Below are 22,144 nucleotides of genomic sequence, written 5' to 3' on the forward strand. Positions count from 1 at the left end.
GTTTTTGTTCATTTTTTTCTTCAATCTGCTTTTTCTCTGTTCTAATTAGGTAATTTCTACTCTTTATATTCATGTTCATTGATTATTTGTCATCTCTATTTGTTGTTGAGTCCATTCATTGAATAATTTATTAGTTATTTTTATATTTCTAAAATTTTCATTGGTTATTCTTGATATATATCTTTATATAGTTTTTCCTGATATTTTTCTGGTTTTGTGGAGACTTCCTGTTTCTTTTATGAATTTCAAACATGTTCTTAATTACTTATTGAAATATTTTAATGATAGCTGCTTTAAAATCCTTCCCAGGTAATTCCAACATCTTTGTCATCTTGGTGTTGGTCTCTTTTGTTGTCTTTTGTCATCCAGTTTGAGATCTTCCTGGTTCTTGGTATGACTAATTATTCTTTATCAAAACCTGGACATTTTAAATATTATAAGACTGAATCTACTTAAGTCTTGCATTTTAGCAGACTTCCTCCTAATGCTCCTCTGCTGGGTGAAGAGGGAGTCTGCTTTGTTCCTTCATGTAACGGTGGAAGTCCAGGTTGTCCCCTGGGTCCCATTTGACACTGGCTCATTGTCACTGCTGAGAGGGCTGGGAATTCAGGCCCTTCTCTAGGTCTCTGTGACACCAGCCTGCCTGGGAGTTGGAGGGACTTTCCCTGCTGCTCCCCACTAGCCTTCACTGATACTATGGTTACTGATAAGAGGTTGTGGAAGTACTTGCTCTCCACTGGGTCTCTGTTGATCCTACTCCAGCAGGACAGGAAGGGGCACCTTGTTTCTGCTGGGCAGAGATGGGAGTTCTGGCTCCTTGCATGGTCTCCACTGACACTGTGGTATGGGACTGGAGGTAGCCTGTTTCCATCTGGTAGCAATGAAATTCCCAGCTTCCCACTTGGCCTTCTCTGACACTGTTTGAGATGGGGGTGGGAGAGCATCTTTCTCCATACTGGACTTTGCTGGTGGGAGTAATAGCCACAGCTATTTTTGTGTTGTTTGGCTGGAGTGAAAATGGTCTCTCTTGCCAGATTGGCCTTTTCCTTCTTAGGCTCTTTGGGTAGAGACAGCAGGCTTTCCTTGAGGCAGACCAAGAAAGGTTGGCATTTCTTGGTTGCCGCTTCTACATTATCCAGTCGGATGTAGGAGGCAAAAAGAAAACCCAGGGAACTCACTGTGTGTCCTTCTTAGGGTCATGAAGTCCCTAGACAGTCACCTGCTTTCTCTCTACCTTTCAGAGTCTCCTTGTGTTTGTTGTATGTATCGTGTCCAGGGTTTTCAGTTGTACTTAGAAGGAAGAATAGGGAAAACAACGTCTGCGTCTATTCTGTCTTACAGAAGCATACATTCTGTCTCCTGCTTTTGTAAGATAACAGGTTTAGATCTACATACGTATTTGCCAGGCCATAGCTCCCTGTTCTCCCCTGTGTATAGCCTTTGTCACATAATGACAATAATTGTAATTGTCTGTAAACATGTCTGCCCTGTCACCACCTGTGAGCTCATAAAGAAGGTCAGGCCTTTCATCTCCGTATTTCCCAGTATACGGTAGTCCTTTACTTGGTCAGTGGAGGCAGTCCACTGCCCATTTCTGGCAATGCCCTTTCATAGGCATGTCCTTGTGGAAAACTGCCAGTCACCTGCCCAGGCCTCAGACCTCAGACCCCCCAGTATCAGTCTTTTATATTCTCCTGCCAGGAACTGCTGGTAATTGGGCTGGGGAGGGTTTTGCTGCTAGGCTGGCTTCACCAAGAGAAAACTGGCTTTGGATGAATCTCGTTTATCACCTGGTCCAAACTGATCATTTTAGAGTGAACAAAACAAGGCCTACATAGTTAGATGACTTACTGAAGGTCAAGTTAGTGGTACAGCTGAAATGAAATTGGAATCTCTGGCAAGTCCAGTTCTCTTTTTTGTTGTGTTTTCCACCTACTTTATTTTACAGCCTGAAAGTAGATTCCAGTTGTGGGTTTGTTTTTTTAGGATCTTAAAACAAAGGGCATAAGCACACTGTCTCATGTTCTTTATTTATTGTTATTATTTTTAAAATATTTATTTATTTATTGGGCAGTACCAGGTCTTAGTTGCGGTGTGCGGGATCTTTAGTTGCGACATGGGAATGATCTTTTAGTAGTGGCATGTGTGCGGGATCTAGTTCCCTGACCAGGGATTGAACCTGGGCCCCCTTCATTGGGAGCGTGGAGTCTTAGCCACTGGACCACCAGGGAAGTCCCGTCATGTTCTTTATTTTTTTAAGAGTGTCAAACTTTATTGACTGCAACTTGGAGAACCAATTTTAATATATTCCCGGTGGTTTCCAAATCGTATTTTTCAAAATTGAGGTATAATTGACATGCAACATTTTATTAGTTTCAGGTATGCAACATAATGATCTGTATTTGTATATATTGCAAAATAATCACTGCACTAGGTCTAGTTAAAATCTGTCACCATAAAGAATTCTTTTTCTTGTGTTGAAAATTTTTAATACATACCCTCTTCACAACTTTCAAATATGCAGTATAGTATTATTAACTATAGTCACCATGCTGTATATTATATCCCCATGATTTATTTATTTATTTATTTATTTAATTTATTTAATTTTTGGCTGCATTGGGTCTTCGTTGCTGCACGTGGGCTTTCTCTAGTTGTGGTGAGCGGGGGCTACTCTTTGTTGCCTTGTGGGGGCTTCTCTTTGCGGTGGCTTCTCTTGTGGAGCATGGGCTCTGGGTGCATGGGCTTCAGTAGTTGTGGCTCACGGGCTCTAGAGCGCAGGCTCAGTAGTTGTGGTGCACGGGCTTAGTTGCTCTGTGGCATGTAGGATCTTCCCAGACCAGGGCTTGAGCCCGTGTCCCCTGCATTGGCAGGCGGACTCTCAACCACTGTGCCACCAGGGAAGCCCCCAAGATGTCCTTGTATAATGGCAGAATAATATTCCATTGTATATTTGGACCACATCTTCTTTATCCATTTGCTGATGGACACTTAGGTTGTTTCCATATCTTAGCTATTGTAAATAATGATGCAGTGAACATGGGGATACAGATATCTTTTTGAGTTAATGTTTTTGTTTCCTTTGGATGAATACCCAGAAGTGGAATTGCTGGATCAACTGTTAGTTCTATGTTTAATTTTTTCAGGAACTTCCTTCCATTACTGTTTTCCTTTTTGGAGGCACCAATTTATATTCCTGTCAGCTGTGTATGAGGGTTCCCTTTTCTCCACATCCGTGCCAACATTTGTTATTTCTTGTCTTTTTTTTTTTTTTTTTTTTTTTTTTGCGGTACGCAGGCCTCTCACTGTTGTGGCCTCTCCTGTTGTGGAGCACAGGCTCCGGACGTGCAGGCTCAGTGGCCATGGCTCACGGGCCCAGCCCCTCCGTGGCATGTGGGATCTTCCTGGACCGGGGCACGAACCCGTGTCCCCTGCATCGGCAGGCGGACTCTCAACCACTGTGCCACCAGGGAAGCCCTCTTGTCTTTTTAATAATAGTCATTCTAACAGGTGTGAGGCGATACCTCATTGTGGTTTTGATTTGCATTTCCCTGATGATCAGTAATGTTGAGTATCTTTTCATGTGCCTGTTGGCCATCTGTATTTCTTCTTTGGGAAGTTGTCTATTCAGTTCTTCGGCCCATTTTTTAATCAGGTTATTTTTTTGCTGTTGAGTTGTATGAGTTCCCTATATGTGATTTGCAAATATTTTCTCCCATTCAGTAGGTTGCCTTCTCATTTTGTTGGTGGTTTCCTTTGCTGTACAGAAGCTTTTTAGTTGATGTAGTCCCACATTTATTTTTGCTTTTATTGCCTTTGCCTTTGGAGTCAGATCCAAAAAATCATCACCATGACCAATGTCAAGGAGCTTATCACCTTTGTTTTTTTCTAGGAGTTTTATGGTTTCAGGTCTTACATGTTTAATCCATTTTGAGTTAATTTTTGTGTATGGTATAAGATAGTAGTCTAGTTTCATTCTTTTGCATGTGGCTGTCTACTTTTCCCAGCACCATTTATTGAAGAGACTGTCCTTTCCCCATTGTATTCTCTTGGCTCCTGTGTTGTAAGTTAATTGACCATATACACTTGGGTTTATTTCTGGGCACTCTCTTCTATTCCATTGATCTGTGTGTCTGTTTTTATGCCAATACCATACTGTTGTGATTACTTTGTAGTATAGTTTGAAATCTGGGAGCATGATGCCTCCAGCTTTATTCTTCTTTCTTTGGCTATTTTGGGTCTTTTGTAGTTTCATACAAATTTTAAGATTGTTCTGTTTTTGCAAAAAATGCCATTGGAAGTTTGTTAAGGATTGCATTGAATCTGTAGATTACTTTGGATAGTATGGACATTTTAACTATTCTTCCAATCCATAGCTTGGAATATCTTTCCAGTTATTTGTATTTTCAGTTTCTTTCATCAGTGCCTTATAGTTTTCAGTGTACAGGCATTTCACCTCCTTGGTTAAATTTATTCCTAGGTATTTTATTGTTTTTTTGTTTGTTTTTGTTTTGCTTTTTAATTTTTATTTTATATTAGGGTATAGTTGATTTACAATGTTGTGTTAGTTTCAGGTGTACAGCAAAGTGATTCAGTTATACATACACATATATCTATTCATTTTCAGTTTCTTTTCCCATATAGGTTATCACAGAGTATTGAGTAGAGTTCCCTGTGCTATACAGTAGGTCCTTGTTGATTATCTATTTTATATATAGTAGTGTGTATATGTTAATAATTTATTGTTTTTCATGCAATTGTAAATGGGATCGTTTTCTTAATTTCCCTTTCTGAACGTTTGTTATTAATGTATAGAAACGCAACAGGTTTCTGTATGTTGATTTCGTATCCTGCAACTTTACTGAATTCATTTATTCTTACAGTTTTTTTGTGGAGCCTTTAGGGTTTTCTATATATAATATTCTGTCATCTGCAAGTAGTGACAGTTTTACTTTTTCCTTTCCAGTTTGGATGCCTTTTATTTCCTTGTCTAATTGCTCTGGCTAGGCCTTCCAATGGTATGTTGAATAAAAGTGATGAGAGTGGACATCCTTGTCTTGTTCCTGATCTTAGAGGAAATGCTTTCAGTTTTTCACCATTGAGTATGATGCTAGCTATGGGCTTGTCATATATAGCTTTTATTATATTGAGGAATGTTCTCTTTATACCCACTTTTTTGAGAGTTTTATTATAAATGGATGTTGAAATTTCAAAATTGTATTTCTAATGGGCCTATATCTTTTCAGCAGGCATACGGCTATGGTCCATACAGTGGTGCATACCCGCCAGGAACTCAAGTTGTCTATGCTGCAAATGGGCAGGCTTATGCTGTACCCTACCAGTACCCATATGCAGGTAACTTATGCCAGCCTTTCATTCCTTGTTTCTCTTCATTTAGTGAGTAGATCAATAAAGCCTGAAGAATTTTTATTTCTCAATTTAAGGTGAGCTATGTTTCTTCTGGTTAGACTAGAAATCACTCCACTACTTAAAAAAAAAAAAATCATTATATATCTTCACACTGCTTCACAAAAGTTAGAGTGGGCTTGATTTTTAAAACTTCACTATTGTATCCAGATTCATCCCCAAGAAGAGAATTTGTACTTACTGAAATTCATTTACATTAAGAAGCAACCAAACTAAGAGGCCCATTTTAAGGGATAAAAGGTAATCTTTCTCTTTTTTTTCCTTCTGGTAATATCCTTCAAAAATTATCACTACTTAGGTGTGATGTTCCATTTTGCAGGTGAAGTAGAGGCCTGGGAGGGCTTATGTTTATTCTGGGCTTTTAATGGGTTCCTTTCATCTTCCACCTCACCCGAAACAAGTTGTTAGGTATGAATGACTGGCCTGTGTAGGAGGCATCAAGTCCTAGGTGCAGCATGGTCAGGGGAAGTCTACAGGGTGGAGGTGCAGGAATATGCTGACGCCTACAACCAGGGCAAGAGGGACCAGAGCTACGTGCCTGATGGCCTGAAGAGTGAGGCCACACCCAGACCCCAATGAGCAGGTGAAGTCAGGCAGGGGCAGGTCACAGTGGATATTGCCTGTCAGAGCGACACACAGGAGAGTGAGTTGGTGAATAGACTGGAATGGGAGCCCAGAGCTTTCCAAGAGATCAGAACTCTAAGTGGCTGTGAGCAAACCTAGCACAGTGCCTTAACGCAGAAGCAGTAGAAGGAGAGTGTGTTACCAGAAGGGTGTGTGGTCACTGATATTAATGCCGCAGAGAAGCCAAGGGGGCTGCCACGGGGTCTCTGGATTTGGCCGGCCCCAGACTCAAAGTGTCCTTTTGGTTAGTGGTGGTTACTTTGGTTTCTCATGCATTAGCACCTAATACAAGAGAGTTTCTCCTGTTATCTGTGTCTGGAATCTGATGCAGTGCACTCATCTAGCATAGACTGAAGGATTCTGCCTTGCTTGATTTTTTTTTTTTTCATGTCAAGTTGAAAACTGATAAAATAATGATGCTGAAAAATGAACTATCTGTCTATCCTCTAATCCTAGCACAACTATTTTTGTTTGAATTATTTTCCCCATGTACAATAATTGTTTCATCTTTGTTATCTTACATTACGTTTTGCATTCTATTCTCATTTTATCAATAAAATTTTATGTATTTTGTTCAGAGTGCTACATAATCTTCTTAAGTATTTTTTTTTTTTTTTGCGGTACGCGGGCCTCTCACTGTTGTGGCCTCTCCCGTTGCGGAGCACAGGCTCTGGACGCACAGGCTCAGCGGCCATGGCTCACGGGCCCAGCCGCTCTGCGGCATGTGGGATCTTCCCGGACCGGGGCACGAACCCGTGTCCCCTGCGTCGGCAGGCGGACTCTCAACCACTGCGCCACCAGGGAAGCCCATTAAGTATTTTTAATGATTGCATACTGTCATGTGGGGTGATGTATTATTAGTTAAGCCTTTACTTTTTTCTTTTCATTTTTACTATCGTAGATATTGCTTTGAATATTTCTAATCATTTTCTCTTTCATTCCTGTTAAATATGTCTTAGAATACATTTCTGATTTCTCTATATTAAATTAATATGTCAAAGGGCAAAAACATTTTTGTTTCTTTTGATACCATTAAAAAATTATAAAAGTTTTCAAACATACAAAAGTAGAGACAGTAAATGAACTGTCAAATTTGCCTGTTACCAGCTTCAACAGTTACCACATCTTGTTTCACCTGTACCTTCTCTCCCCACCTCTGGATTGTTTTTTTTTTTTTTTTTTTTAACATCTTTATTGGGGTATAATTACTTTACAATGGTGTGCTAGTCTCTGCTTTACAACAAAGTGAATCAGTTACACATACACATATGTTCCCATATCTCCTCCCTCTTGCGTCTCCCTCCCTCCCACCCTCCCTATCCCACCCCTCCAGGCTGTCACAAAGCACCGAGCCAATATCCCTGTGCCATGCGGCTGCTTCCCACTAGCTATCTACCTTACTACGTTTGTTAGTGTGTATATGTCCATGACTCTCTCTCGCCCCGTCACAGCTCACCCTTCCCCCTCCCCATAACCTCAAGTCCGTTCTCTAGGAGGTCTGTGTCTTTATTCCCGCCTTACCCCTAGGTTCTTCATGACATTTTTTTTTCTTAAATTCCATATATATGTGTTAGCATACTGTATTTGTCTTTTTCTTTCTGACTTACTTCACTGTGTATGACAGACTCTAGGTCTATCCACCTAATTACAAATAGCTCAATTTCGTTTCTTTTTATGGCTGAGTAATATTCCATTGTATATATGTGCCACATCTTCTTTATCCATTCATCTGATGATGGGCACTTAGGTTGTTTCCATCTCCGGGCTATTGTAAATAGAGCTGCGATGAACATTTTGGTACATGACTCTTTTTGAATTTCGGTTTTCTCAGGGTATATGCCCAGTAGTGGGATTGCTGGGTCATATGGTAGTTCTATTTGTATTTTTTTAAGGAACCTCCATACTGTTCTCCATAGTGGCTGAACCAATTCACATTCCCACCAGCAGTGCAAGAGGGTTCCCTTTTCTCCACACCCTCTCCAGCATTTATTGTTTCTAGATTTTTTGATGATGGCCATTCTGACTGGTGTGAGATGATATCTCATTGTAGTTTTGATTTGCATTTCTCTAATGATTAATGATGTTGAGCATTCTTTCATGTGTTTGTTGGCAGTCTGTATATCTTCCTTGGAGAAATGTCTATTTAGGTCTTCTGCCCATTTTTGGATTGGGTTGTTTGCTTTTTTGTTGTTGAGCTGCATGAGCTGCTTGTAAATTTTGGAGATTAATCCTTTGTCGGTTGCTTCATTTGCAAATATTTTCTCCCATTCTGAGGGTTGTCTTTTGGTCTTGTTTATGGTTTCCTTTGCTGTGCAAAAGCTTTGAAGTTTCATTAGGTCCCATTTGTTTATTTTTGTTTTTATTTCCATTACTCTAGGGGGTGGGTCAGAAAGAATCTTGCTGTGATTTATGTCATAGAGTGTTCTGCCTATGTTTTCCTCTAATAGTTTGATAGTGTCTGGCCTTATATTTAGGTCTTTAATCCATTTTGAGCTTATTTTTGTGTATGGTGTTAGGGAGTGTTCTAATTTCATTCTTTTACATGTACCTGTCCAGTTTTCCCAGCACCACTTATTGAAGAGGCTGTCCTTTTTCCACTGTACATTCCTGCCACCTTTATCAAAGATAAGGTGACCATATGTGCATGGGTTTATCTCTGGGCTTTCTATCCTGTTCCATTGATCTATCTTTCTGTTTTTGTGCCAGTACCATACCGTCTTGATAACTGTAGCTTTGTAGTATAGTCTGAAGTCAGGGAGCCTGATTCCTCCAGTTCCTTTTTTTGTTCTCAAGATTGCTTTGGCTATTCGGGGTCTTTTGTGTTTCCATAGAAATTGTGAAATTTTTTGTTCTAGTTCTGTGAAAAATGCCAGTGGTAGTTTGATAGGGATTGCATTGAATCTATAGATTGCTTTGGGTAGTAGAGTCATTTTCACAATGTTGATTCTTCCAATCCAAGAACATGGTATATGTCTCCATCTATTTGTATCATCTTTAATTTCTTTCATCAGAGTCTTATAGTTTTCTGCATACAGGTCTTTTGTCTCCTTAGGTAGGTTTATTCCTAGATATTTTATTCTTTTTGTTGCAATGGTAAATGGGAGTGTTTTCTTGATTTCACTTTCAGATTTTTCATCATTAGTATATAGGAATGCCAGAGATTTCTGTGCATTAATTTTGTATCCTGCTACTTTACCAAATTCATTGATTAGCTCTAGTAGTTTTCTGGTAGCATCTTTAGGATTCTCTATGTATAGGATCATGTCATCTGCAAACAGTGACAGCTTTACTTCTTCTTTTCCGATTTGGATTCCTTTTATTTCCTTCTCTTCTCTGATTGCTGTGGCTAAAACTTCCAAAACTATGTTGAATAAGAGTGGTGAGAGTGGGCACCCTTGTCTTGTTCCTGATCTTAGTGGAAATGCTTTCAGTTTTTCACCATTGAGGATGATGTTTGCTGTGGGCTTGTCGTATATGGCCTTTATTATGTTGAGGAAAGTTCCCTCTATGCCTACTTTCTGCAGGGTTTTTATCATAAATGGGTGTTGAATTTTGTCAAAAGCTTTCTCTGCATCTATTGAGATGATCATATGGTTTTTCTCCTTCAATTTGTTAATATGGTTTATCACATTGATAGATTTGCGTATATTGAAGAATCCTTGCATTCCTGGAATAAACCCCACTTGATCATGGTGTATGATCCTTTTAATGTGCTGTTGGATTCTGTTGGGTAGTATTTTGTTGAGGATTTTTGCATCTATGTTCATCAGTGATATTGGTCTGTAGTTTTCTTTCTTTGTGACATCCTTGCCTGGTTTTGGTATCAAGGTGATGGTGGCCTCGTAGAATGAGTTTGGGAGTGTTCCTCCCTCTGCTATATTTTGGAAGAGTTTGAGAAGGATAGGTGTTAGCTCTTCTCTAAATGTTTGATAGAATTCGCCTGTGAAGCCATCTGGTCCTGGGCTTTTCTTTGTTGGAAGATTTTTAATCACAGTTTCAATTTCAGTGCTTGTGATTGGTCTGTTCATATTTTCTATTTCTTCCTGATTCAGTCTTGGCAGTTTGTGCATTTCTAAGAATTTGTCCATTTCTTCCAGATTGTCCATTTTATTGGCATAGAGTTGCTTGTAGTAATCTCTCATGATCTCTTTTATTTCTGCAGTGTCAGTTGTTACCTCTCCTTTTTCATTTCTAATTCTATTGATTTGAGTCTTCTCCCTTTTTTTCTTGATGAGTCTGGCTAGTGGTTTATCTATTTTGTTTATCTTCTCAAAGAACCAGCTTTTAGTTTTATTGATCTTTGCTATTGTTTCCTTCATTTCTTTTTCATTTATTTCTGATCTGATTTTTATGATTTCTTTCCTTCTGCTAGCTTTGGGGTTTTTTTGTTCTTCTTTCTCTAATTGCTTGAGGTGCAAGGTTAGGTTGTTTATTCTAGATGTTTCCTGCTTCTTAAGGTGGGCTTGTATTGCTATAAACTTCCCCCTTAGAACTGCTTTTGCTGCATCCCACAGGTTTTGGGTCGTTGTGTCTCCATTGTCATTTGTTTCTAGGTATTTTTTGATTTCCTCTTTGATTTCTTCAGTGATCACTTCATTATTAAGTAGTGTATTGTTTAGCCTCCATGTGTTTGTATTTTTTACAGATCTTTTCCTGTAATTGATATTTAGTCTCATGGCGTTGTGGTCAGAAAAGATACTTGATACAATTTCAATTTTCTTAAATTTGCCAAGGCTTGATTTGTGACCCAAGATATGATCTATCCTGGAGAATGTTCCATGAGCACTTGAGAAAAATGTGTATTCTGTTGTTTTTGGATGGAGTGTCCTATAAATATCAATTAAGTCCATCTTGTTTAATGTATCATTTAAAGCTTGTGTTTCCTTATTGATTTTCATTTTGGATGATCTGTCCTTGGGTGAAAGTGGGGTGTTAAAGTCCCCTACTATGAATGTGTTACTGTCGATTTCCCCTTTTATGGCTGTTAGTGTTTGCCTTATGTATTGAGGTGCTCCTATGTTGGGTGCATAAATATTTACAATTGTTATATCTTCTTCTTGGATCGATCCCTTGATCATTATGTAGTGTCCTTCTTTGTCTCTTTTAATAGTCCTTATTTTAAAGTCTATTTTGTCTGATATGAGAATTGCTACTCCAGCTTTCTTTTGGTTTCCATTTGCATGGAATATCTTTTTCCATCCCCTTACTTTTAGTCTGTATGTGTCTCTAGGTCTGAAGTGGGTCTCTTGTAGACAGCATATGTAAGGGTCTTGTTTTTGTATCCATTCAGCTAATCTGTGTCTTTTGGTGGGAGCATTTAGTCCATTTACATTTAAGGTAATTATCGATATGTATGTTCCTATTCCCATTTTCTATATTGTTTTGGGTTCGTTATTATAGGTCTTTTCCTTCTCTTGTGTTTCTTGCCTAGAGAAGATCCTTTAGCATTTGTTGTAAAGCTGGTTTGGTGGTGCTGAACTCTCTCAGCTTTTGCTTGTCTGTAAAGGTTTTAATTTCTCCATCAAATCTGAATGAGATCCTTGCTGGGTAGAGTAGTCTTGGTTGCAGGTTTTTCTCCTTCATCACTTTCAGTATGTCCTGCCACTCCCTTCTGGCTTGTAGGGTTTCTGCTGAGAGATCAGCTGTTAACCTTATGGGGATTCCCTTATGTGTTATTTGTTGTTTTTCCCTTGCTGCTTTTAATATGCTTTCTTTGTATTTAATTTTTGACAGTTTGATTAATATGTGTCTTGGCGTATTTCTCCTTGTATTTATCCTGTATGGGACTCTCTGTGCTTCCTGGACTTGATTAACTATTTCCTTTCCCATATTAGGGAAGTTTTCAACTATAATCTCTTCAAATATTTTCTCAGTCCCTTTCTTTTTCTCTTCTTCTTCTGGAACCCCTATAATTCGAATGTTGGTGCGTTTAATGTTGTCCCAGAGGTCTCTGAGACTGTCCTCAGTTCTTTTCATTCTTTTTTCTTTATTCTGCTCTGCAGTAGTTATTTCCACTATTTTATCTTCCAGGTCACTTATCTGTTCTTCTGCCTCAGTTATTCTGCTATTGATCCCATCTAGAGTACTTTTAATTTCATTTATTGTGTTGTTCATCGTTGCTTGTTTCATCTTTAGTTCTTCTAGGTCCTTGTTAACTGATTCTTGCATTTTGTCCATTCTATTGTCCATTCTATCTCCAAGATTTCGGATCAACCTTACTATCATTATTCTGAATTCTTTTTCAGGTAGACTGCCTATTTCCTCTTCATTTGTTAGGTCTGGTGCATTTTTATCTTGCTCCTTTATCTGCTGTGTGTTTTTCTGTTTTCTCATTTTGCTTATCTTACTGTGTTTGGGGTCTCCTTTTTGCAGGCTGCAGGTTCGTAGTTCCTCCTGTTTTTGATGTCTGTCTCCAGTGGCTAAGGTTGGTTCAGTGGGTTGTGTAGGCTTCCTGGTGGAGGGGACTAGTGCCTGTGTTGTGGTGGATGAGGCTGGATCTTGTCTCTCTAGTGGGCAGGTTCACGTCTGGTGGTGTGTTTTGGGGTGTCTGTGGCCTTATTATGATTTTAGGCAGCCTCTCTGCTAATGGGTGGGGTTGTGTTCCTGTCTTGCTAGTTGTTTGGCACAGGTTGTCCAGCACTGTGGCTTGCTGGTCGTTGAGTGAAGCTGGGTGCTGGTGTTAAGATGGAGGTCTCTGGGAGATTTTTGCCGTTTGATATTTTGTGGAGCTGGGAGGTCTCTTGTGGACCAGTGTCCTGAAGTTGGCTCTCCTACCTCAGAGGCAGAGCCCTGACTCCTGGCTGGAGCACCAAGAGCCTTTCATCCACACGGCTCAGAATAAAAGGCAGAAAAAGTAGAGGGAATTAGTAGAAGTATGAGGAAAGAAAGAAGGAAAGGAGGGAAGGAAGGAGGGAAGGAAGGAAGGAAGAAAGAAAGAAGCAAAGAAGGAAAGAAGGCAAGAAGGAACGAAAGGAGGGAGGGAGGGAGGGAGGAAGGAAGGAAGGAGGGAAAGAAGGAAAAACAGAAAGAACGAAGATACAGTAAAAATAAAATAAAGTATAATAAAGTTATTGAATTAAAAAATTCTTAATTAGGAAAAAAAAAAAGGGACGGATAGAACCTTAGGACAAATGTTGGAAGCAAAGCTATACAGACAAAGTCTTACACAGAAGCATACACATACACCCTCACAAAAAGAGGTAAAGGGGGAAAAATCATAAATCTTGCTGTCAGAGACCACCTCCTCAATTTGGGATGATTCGTTGTCTAAAGGAGGGAAGGAAGGAAGGAAAGAAAGAAAGAAAGAAAGAAAGGACGAAGGTAAAGTATAATAACGTTCTTAAAATTAAAATTGATTATTAAGAAAAAAATTTTAAGAAAAAACCATGGACGGATAGAACCCTAGGACAAATGGTGGAAGCAAGACTATACAGACAAGATCTCACACAGAAGCATACACATACACATTTACAAAAAGAGGAATAGGGAGAAAAATCATAGATCTTGCTCCCAAAGTCCACCTCCTTAATTTGGGATGATTGGCTGTCTATTCATGTATTCCACAGATGCAGGGTACATCAAGTTGATTGTGGAGCTTTAATCCGCTGCTTCTGAGGCTGCTGGGAGAGATTTCCCTTTCTCTTCTTTGTTCGCACAGCTCACAGGGGCTCAGCTTTGGATTTGGCCCTGCCTCTGCGTGTAGGTCGCTGGAGGGCGTCTGTTTTTTGCTCAGACAGGACGGGGTTAAAGGAGCCGCTGATTCGGGGGTTCTGGCGTGCTGAGGCCGGCGGGGAGGGAGGGGCACGGAATGCGGGGCGGGCCTGCGGCGGCAAAGTCCGGCGTGACCCTGCACCAGCCCGAGGCCCGCCGTGCGCTCTCCCGGGGAAGTCGTCCCCGGATCCCGGGAACCGGCAGTGGCGGGCTGCACAGGCTCCGCGGAAGAGGGGAGTGGAGAGTGACCTGCGCTCGTACACAGGCCCCTTGGTGGCGGCAGCAGCAGCCCCAACGTCTCCCGCCCGCCTCTGGGGTCCGCGCCTCCAGCCGCGGCTTGCGCCCGTCTCTGGAGTCAGCGCCCTCAGCCGCGGCTCGCGCCTGTCTCTGGGGGCTCGCGCCCGTCTCTGGGGTCCGCGCTTTCAGCCGCGGCTCGCGCCCGTCTCTGGGGTCCGCGCTTTCAGCCGCGGCTCGCGCCCGTCTCTGGGGTCCGCGCTTTCAGCCGCGGCTCGCGCCCGTCTCTGGGGTTCGCGCTTTTAGCCGCGGCTCGCGCCCGTCTCTGGAGTTCCTTTAAGCAGCGTTCTTAAACCCCTCTCCTCACGCACCAGGAAACAAAGAGGGAAGAAAAAGTCTCCTGCCTCTTCGGCAGGTGCAGGCTTTTCCCCGGACTCCCTCCCGGCTAGCCGTGGTGCACTAACCCCTTCAGGCTATGTTCAAGCCGCCAACCCCAGTCCTCTCCCTGCGCTCCGTCCGAAACCGAAACCCGAGCCTCAGAGCCTCAGCTCGCAGCCCCGCCCGTCCCCGGCGGGTGAGCAGACAAGCCTCTCGGGCTGGTGAGTGCCGGTCGGCACCGATCCTCTGTGCGGGAATCTCCCCGCTTTGCCCTCCGCACCCGTTGCTGTGCACTCCTCCGCGGCTTCGAAGCTCCCCCCTCCGCCTCCCGCAGTCTCCGCCCGCGAAGGGGCTTCCTAGAGTGTGGAAACTTTTCCTCCTTCACAGCTCCCTCCCACTGGTGCAGGTGCCGTCCCTATTCTTTTGTCTCTGTTTTTTCTTTTTTCCTTTTGCCCTACCCAGGTACGTGGGGAGTTTCTTGCCTTTTGGGAGGTCTGAGGTCTTCTGCCAGCCTTCAGTAGGTGTTCTGTAGGAGTTGTTCCACGTGTAGATGTATTTCTGGTGTATCTGTGGAGAGGAAGGTGATCTCCGCGTCTTACTCTTCCGCCATCTTCCTTCAGACTCCTGGATTGTTTTGAGGGAAATTCAGACTTTATATCATTTCATCTGACAGTATTACAGTAAGTCTTGATACCATTTACCAAGTTAATTTCCAGAATAGTTCATCAGTTTATAATGCTACTAGGAGTTAGTGATGTACTGGTTTCTCTGTAGTCCCATAAAGATTACCTGTTGTTGTGCTCTGAAAGGTTTTTTTTTTGTGGTACGCGGGCCTCTCACTGTTGTGGCCTCTCCCGCTGCGGAGCACAGGCTCTGGACGCGCAGGCTTAGCGGCCATGGCTCACGGGCCCAGCCGCTCCACGGCATGTGAGATCTTCCCGGACTGGGGCACGAACATGCGTCCCCTGCATCGGCAGGTGGACTCTCAACCACTGCGCCACCAGGGAAGCCCTGAAAGTTTTGATAAGGTCTTAACATGGAGTCAGGTTGCTTTAGTTTACATTTGTATGATGACTGGCAAAGATAAACATTGTACAGTTGTTTACAAATTAGATTTTCCCTTGTATGAATTATTTTTTTCCCCATTTATTTTGGGGTTGGTGGTCGGTTTTTAAGCCCTAGCCTAATCGTCTGATGAGAACCAGTCTTTTATTCAGCCCCTAGGCCACAGACTGGGATCCCAGCTGTTTCTAATTCTGTACAAAAGCAGAAGTTCTGTGCTTGTGCTTGTGAAGGGAATTTCTGTACATAGGATTCCATCCTTGCCTTTAACTTCGATGATGAAAAAAGAGACAGCACACTTGGGGCCACCTGAGAATACTTGCTACTGAGGGCTGAGTGCAGTCCATAGGCATTCGGCATATGTGCTGTGACCAGCTAGCAGGGTGCTTGCTGTGGAAGGGCTGCTCAGTAGTGGTCGTCCCACTGCAGCATCGTGCTGGTAACCAGACAGGAGCTCTTCAGTCAGCCTGTCTAAGATACTCCGGTGCTTTGCCAGCTTCATGACACACTGCCTTGCAGTGTCCATAGAGGCCCTGGTCGTGCAGAGAAGGTTAAAGTCCTTCTCTTTAATATGATTGGGGACTGGTGGCCGGGCAGCCAATTTAAAAGTGCTCAGAGTGCTGTGTACACACTATAAGTATTCTGTTTTAATTTTCCCACGTTAGTGGACATTTGTTCAGCTGTCTCTTGTTGTGGGCTTGAGGTCTTTGGTTTGAGTTGGCTCCTTTGGTTAGAGTCCTCTGTTTCTCTCTTACAGAGATGGTACTCATGTGACACATAATTGCACTACAGTTTCCAGGGCCAAGTCTGAGAGCAGACCTCTAGATTTTGTGATTCATGGTGTCTCCTCCCCCATCTTTTATTGTTTACTCAATTCGTTGGTTTGATGATAATTTGTAAAAGTTACTTGCCTTTATTTAGACTTTCCTAAAGTATCTAACTTAATTGTCATAGAAACAGTATCTGCCTTTTCTACATTCGTGTTTTGATCATTTATGTAAAGTTTAGTTAAATTAGATAATTAAAATAAGTACAACTTGGAAATGTCCCTAGTTGACTTTGTTAAGGACTTAGCTCCTGGGACTTCCCTGGTGGCGCAGTGGTTAAGAATCCGCCTGCCAATGCAAGTGACACGGGTTCGATCCCTGGTCTGGGAAGATCCACGTGCTGCGGAGCAACTAAGCCCGTGCGCCACAACTACTGAAGCCTGCGTGCCTAGAGCCTGTGTTCCACAGTAAGAGAAGCCACCGCAATGAGAAGCCTGCGCACCACAACAAAGAGGAGCCCCCGCTCGCCGCAATTGGAGAAAAGCCCGCATGCAGCAGCGAAGACCCAATGCAGCCAAGAATAAATTAATTAATTAATTAATTTTTTTAAAAAAAGGACTTAGCTCCCTGGTAGGAACAGAAGAAGTTGGCTCCTGGGCATGCATTGAGGAGATCCCTCTGGGGGTCTAACGGAGGGAATGCAGATTTAGATTTTTCAGGGGATCTTTTTTTTTTTCTTTTTTAAACTGTGGATTAAACATTTTTTTTTTACATCTATATTGGAGTATAATTGCTTTACAATGGTGTGTTACTTTCTGCTTTATAACAAAATGAAACAGTTATACATATACATATGTTCCCATATCTCTTCCCTCTTGTGTCTCCCTCCCTCCCACCCTCCCTATTCCACCCATCCAGGTGGTCACAAAGCACCGAGCTGATCTCCCTGTGCTATGCGGCTGCTTCCCACTAGCTATCTACCTTACGTTTGGTAGTGTATATATGTCCATGCCACTCTCTCACTTTGTCACAGCTTACCCTTCCCACTCCCCATATCCGCAAGTCCATTCTCTAGTAGGTCTGTGTCTTTATTCCCATCTTACCCCTAGGTTCTTCATGACATTTGTTTTTTCTTAGATTCCATATATACGTGTTAGCATATGGTATTTGTCTTTCACTTTCTGACTTCACTCTGTATGACAGACTCTAGGTCCATCTACCTCACTACAAATTACTCAATTTCATTTCTTTTTATGGCTGAGTAATAATCCATTGTATACATGTGCCACATCTTCTTTATCCATTCATCTGATGATGGACACTTAGGTTGTTTCCATCTCTTGGCTATTGTAAATAGAGCTGCAATGAACATTGTGGTACATGACTCTTTTTGAATTATGGTTTCCTCAAGGTATATGCCCAGTAGTGGGATTGCTGGGTCATATGGTAGTTCTATTTGTAGTTTTTTAAGGAACCTCCATACTGTTCTCCATAGTGGCTGTACCAATTCACATTCCCACCAGCAGTGCAAGAGTGTTCCCTTTTCTCCACACCCTCTCCAGCATTTACTGTTTCTAGATTTTTTGATGATGGCCATTCTGATGGTGTGAGATGATATCTCCTTGTAGTTTTGATTTGCATTACTCTAATGATTAATGATGTTGAGCATTCTTTCATCTGTTTCTTGGCAGTCTGTATATCTTCTTTGGAGAAATGTCTATTTAGGTCTCTGCCCATTTTTGGATTGGGTTGTTTGTTGTTTTGTTATTGAGCTGCTGCTTGTAAATTTTGGAGATTAATCCTTTGTCAGTTGCTTCATTTGCAAATATTTTCTCCCATTCTGAGGGTTGTCTTTTGGTCTTGTTTATGGTTTCCTTTGTTGTGCAAAAGCTTTGACGTTTCATTAGGTCCCATTTGTTTATTTTTGTTTTTATTTCCATTTCTCTAGGAGGTGTGTCAAAAAGGATCTTGTGTGATTTATGTCATAGAGTGTTCTGCCTATGTTTTCCTCTAAGAGTTTGATAGTTTCTGGCCTTACATTTAGGTCTTTAATCCATTTTGAGCTTATTTTTGTGTATGGTGTTAGGGAGTGTTCTAATCTCATACTTTTACATGTACCTGTCCAGTTTTCCCAGCACCACTTATTGAAGAGGGTGTCCTTTCTCCACTGTACATTCCTGCCACCTTTATCAAAGATAAGGTGACCATATGTGCGTGGGTTTATCTCTGGGCTTTCTGTCCTGTTCCGTTGATCTATATTTCTGTTTTTGTGCCAGTACCATACTGTCTTGATTACTGTAGCTTTGTAGTATAGTATGAAGTCAGGGAGCCTGATTCCTCCAGCTCCGTATTTCGTTCTCAAGATTGCTTTGGCTATTAGGGGTCTTTTCTGTTTCCATACAAATTGTGAATTTCTTTGTTCTAGTTCTGTGAAAAATGCCAGTGGTAGTTTGATAGGAATTGCATTGAATCTGTAGATTGCTTTGGGTAGTAGAGTCATTTTCACAATGTTGATTCTTCTAATCCAAGAACATGGTATATCTCTCCATCTATTTGTATCATCCTTAATTTCTTTAATCAGTGTCTTATAATTTTCTGCATACAGGTCTTTTGCCTCCTTAGGTAGGTTTATTCCTAGATATTTTATTCTTTTTGTTGCAATGGTAAATAGGAGTGTTTTCTTGATTTCACTTTCAGATTTTTCATCATTAGTGTATAAGAATGCCAGAGATTTCTATGCATTAATTTTGTATCCTGCTACTTTACCAAATTCATTGATTAGCTCTAGTAGTTTTCTGGTAGCATCTTCAGGATTCTCTATGTATAATATGTCATCTGCAAACAGTGACAGCTTTACTTCTTCTTTTCCGATTTGGATTCCTTTTACTTCCTTTTCTTATCTGATTGCTGTGGCTAAAACTTCCAAACCTATGTTGAATAAGAGTGGTGAGAGTGGGCAACCTTGTCTTGTTCCTCATCTTCGTGGATATGGTTTCAGTTTTTCACCATTGAGGACGATGTTGGCTGTGGGTTTGTCATATATGGCCTTTATTATGTTGAGGACAGTTCCCACTATGCCTACTTTCTGGAGGGTTTTTATCATAAATGGGTGTTGAATTTTGTCAAAAGCTTTCTCTGCATCTATTGAGATGATCATATGGTTTTTCTCCTTCAATTTGTTAATATGGTGTGTCACGTTGATTGATTTGCGTATATTGAAGAATCCTTGCATTCCTGGAATAAACCACCCTTTATCATGGTGTATGATTCTTTTACTGTGCTGTTGGATTCTGTTTGCTAGTATTTTGTTGAGGATTTTTGCATCTATGTTCATCAGTGATATTGGCCTGTAGTTTTCTTTCTTTGTGACATCCTTGTCTGCTTTTGGTATCAGGGTGATGGTGGCCTCGTAGAATGAGTTTGGGAGTGTCCCTCTGCTATATTTTGGAAGAGTTTGAGAAGGATAGGTGTTAGCTCTTCTCTAAATGTTTGATAGATATCGCCTGTGAAGCCATCTGGTCCTGGGCTTTTGTTGGTTGGAAGATTTTTAATCACAGTTGCAATTTCAGTGCTTGTGATTGGTCTGTTCATATTTTCTATGTCTTCCTGATTCAGTCTTGGCAGGTTGTGCATTTCTAAGAATTTGTCCATTTCTTTCAGGTTGTCCATTTGATTGGCCTAGAGTTGCTTGTAGTAATCTTTCATGATCTTTTGTATTTCTGCAGTGTCAGTTGTTAGTTCTCCTTTTTCATTTCTAATTCTATTGATTTGAGTCTTCTCCCTTTTTTTCTTGATGAGTCTGGCTAATGGTTTATCAATTTTGTTTATCTTCTCAAAGAACCAGCTTTTAGTTTTATTGATCTTTGCTATCGTTTCCTTCATTTCTTTTTCATTTATTTCTGATCTGATTTTTATGATTTCTTTCCTTCTGCTAACTTTGGGGTTTTTTGGTTCTTCTTTCTGTAATTGCTATAGGTGCAAGGTTAGGCTTTTTATTCGAGATGTTTCCTGTTTCTTAAGGTAGGATTGTATTGCTATAAACTTCCCTCTTAGAACTGCTTTTGCTTCATCCCATAGGTTTTGGGTCATCGTGTCTCCATTGTCATTTGTTTCTAGGTGTTTTTTAATTTCCTCTTTGATTTCTTCAGTGATCACTTCGTTATTAAGTAGTGTATTGTTTAGCCTCCATGTGTTTGTATTTTTTACAGATCTTTTCCTGTAATTGGTATCTAGTCTCATAGTGTTGTGGTCGGAAAAGATACTTGATGCAATTTCAATTTTCTTAAATTTACCAAGGCTTGATTTGTGACCCAAGATATGATCTATCCTGGAGAATGTTCCACGAGCACCTGAGAAAAATGTGTATTCTGTTGTTCTTGGGTGGAATGTCCTATAAATATCAATTAAGTCCATCTTGTTTAATGTATCATTTAAAGCTTGTGTTTCCTTATTGATTTTCTGTTTGGATGATCTGTCCATTGGTGAAAGTGGGGTGTTAAAGTCCCCTACTATGAATGTGTTACTGTCGATTTCCCCTTTTATGGCTGTTAGTATTTGCCTTATGTATTGAGGTGCTCCTATGTTGGGTGCATAAATATTTACAATTGTTATATCTTCTTCTTGGATCGATCCCTTGATCATTATGTAGTGTCCTCCTTTGTCTCTTCTAATAGTCTTTATTTTAAAGTCTATTTTGTCTTATATGAGAATTGCTTCTCCAGCTCTCGTTTGGTTTCCATTTGCATGGAATATCTTTTTCCATCCCCTAACTTTCAGTCTGTATGTGTCTCTAGGTCTGAATTGGGTCTCTTGTAGACAGAATATATATGGGTCTTGTTTTTGTATCCATTCAGCCAGTCTGTGTCCTTTGGTGGGAGCATTTAATCCATTTACATTAAAGGTAATTATTGATATGTATGTTCCTATTCCCATTTTCTTAATTGTTTTGGGTTTGTTATTGTAGGTCTTTTTTTCTGTTGTGTTTCTTGCCTAGAGAAGTTCCTTTAGCATTTGTTGTAAAGCTGGTTTGGTGGTGCTGAACTCTCTCAGCTTTTGCTTGTCTGTAAAGGTTTTAATTTCCCCATCAAATCTGATTGAGATCCTTGCTGGGTAGAGTAATCTTGGTTGCAGGTTTTTCTCCTGCATCACTTTAAATATGTCCTGCCACTCCCTTCTGGCTTGCAGAGTTTCTGCTGAAAGATCAGCTTTTTACCTTATGGGCATTCCCTTGTGTGTTATTTGTTGTTTTTCCCTTGCTGCTTTTAATATGTTTTCTTTGTATTTAATTTTTAATAGTTTGATTAATATGTGTCTGGGCATGTTTATCCTTGGATTCATCCTTTATGGGACTCTCTGTGCTTCCTGGACTTGACTAACTATTTCCTTTCCCATATTAGGGAGGTTTTCAACTATAATCACTTCAAATATTTTCTCAGTCCCTTTCTTTTTCTCTTCCTCTTCTGGAACCCCTATAATTTGAATGTTGGTGTGTTTAATGTTGTCCCAGAGGTCTCTGAGACTGTCCTCAGTTCTTTTCGTTCTTTTTTCTTTATTCTGCTCTGCAGTAGTTATTTCCACTGTTTTATCTTCCAGGTCACTTATCCGTCCTTCTGCCTCAGTTATTTTTCTATTGATCCCATCTAGAGTATTTTTAATTTCATTTATTGTGTTGTTCATTGTTGCTTGTTTCATCTTTAGTTCTTCTAGGTCCTTGTTAAATGTTTCTTGCATTTTGTCTGTTCTATTTCCAGGATTTTGGATCATCTTTACTATCATTATTCTGAATTCTTTTTCAGGTAGACTGCCTATTTCCTCTTCATTTGTTAGGTCTGGTTTTTATCTTGCTCCTTCATCTGCTGTGTGTTTTTCTGTCTTCTCATTTTGCTTATCTTACTGCGTTTGGGGTCTCCTTTTTGCAGGCTGCAGGTTCGTACTTCCCATTG

The 22,144-nt window shown here is 40.8% G+C and overlaps 1 protein-coding gene across 5 annotated transcripts in view; it reads left to right on the top strand.

Moving 5' to 3' along the window:
• Positions 1-22,144, top strand: part of PLEKHB2 (pleckstrin homology domain containing B2) — a 57,253-nt gene that overhangs the window by 29,364 nt on the left and 5,745 nt on the right. For 3 of the 5 annotated variants that reach the window (XM_033400192.2, XM_004276879.4, XM_033400194.2), the window contains one exon: positions 5,247-5,355. The exons of 1 other annotated variant lie outside the window; for it this stretch is intronic. In XM_033400192.2, the coding sequence (XP_033256083.1) occupies positions 5,247-5,355 (109 nt within the window). The remainder of the gene's footprint in view (positions 1-5,246; positions 5,356-22,144) is intronic. One more of the 5 variants, XM_012535603.3, reaches the window with a different exon arrangement.

The sequence above is a fragment of the Orcinus orca genome, chromosome 7 (assembly GCF_937001465.1).
Source record: "Orcinus orca chromosome 7, mOrcOrc1.1, whole genome shotgun sequence".
Lineage (NCBI taxonomy): Eukaryota > Metazoa > Chordata > Mammalia > Artiodactyla > Delphinidae > Orcinus > Orcinus orca.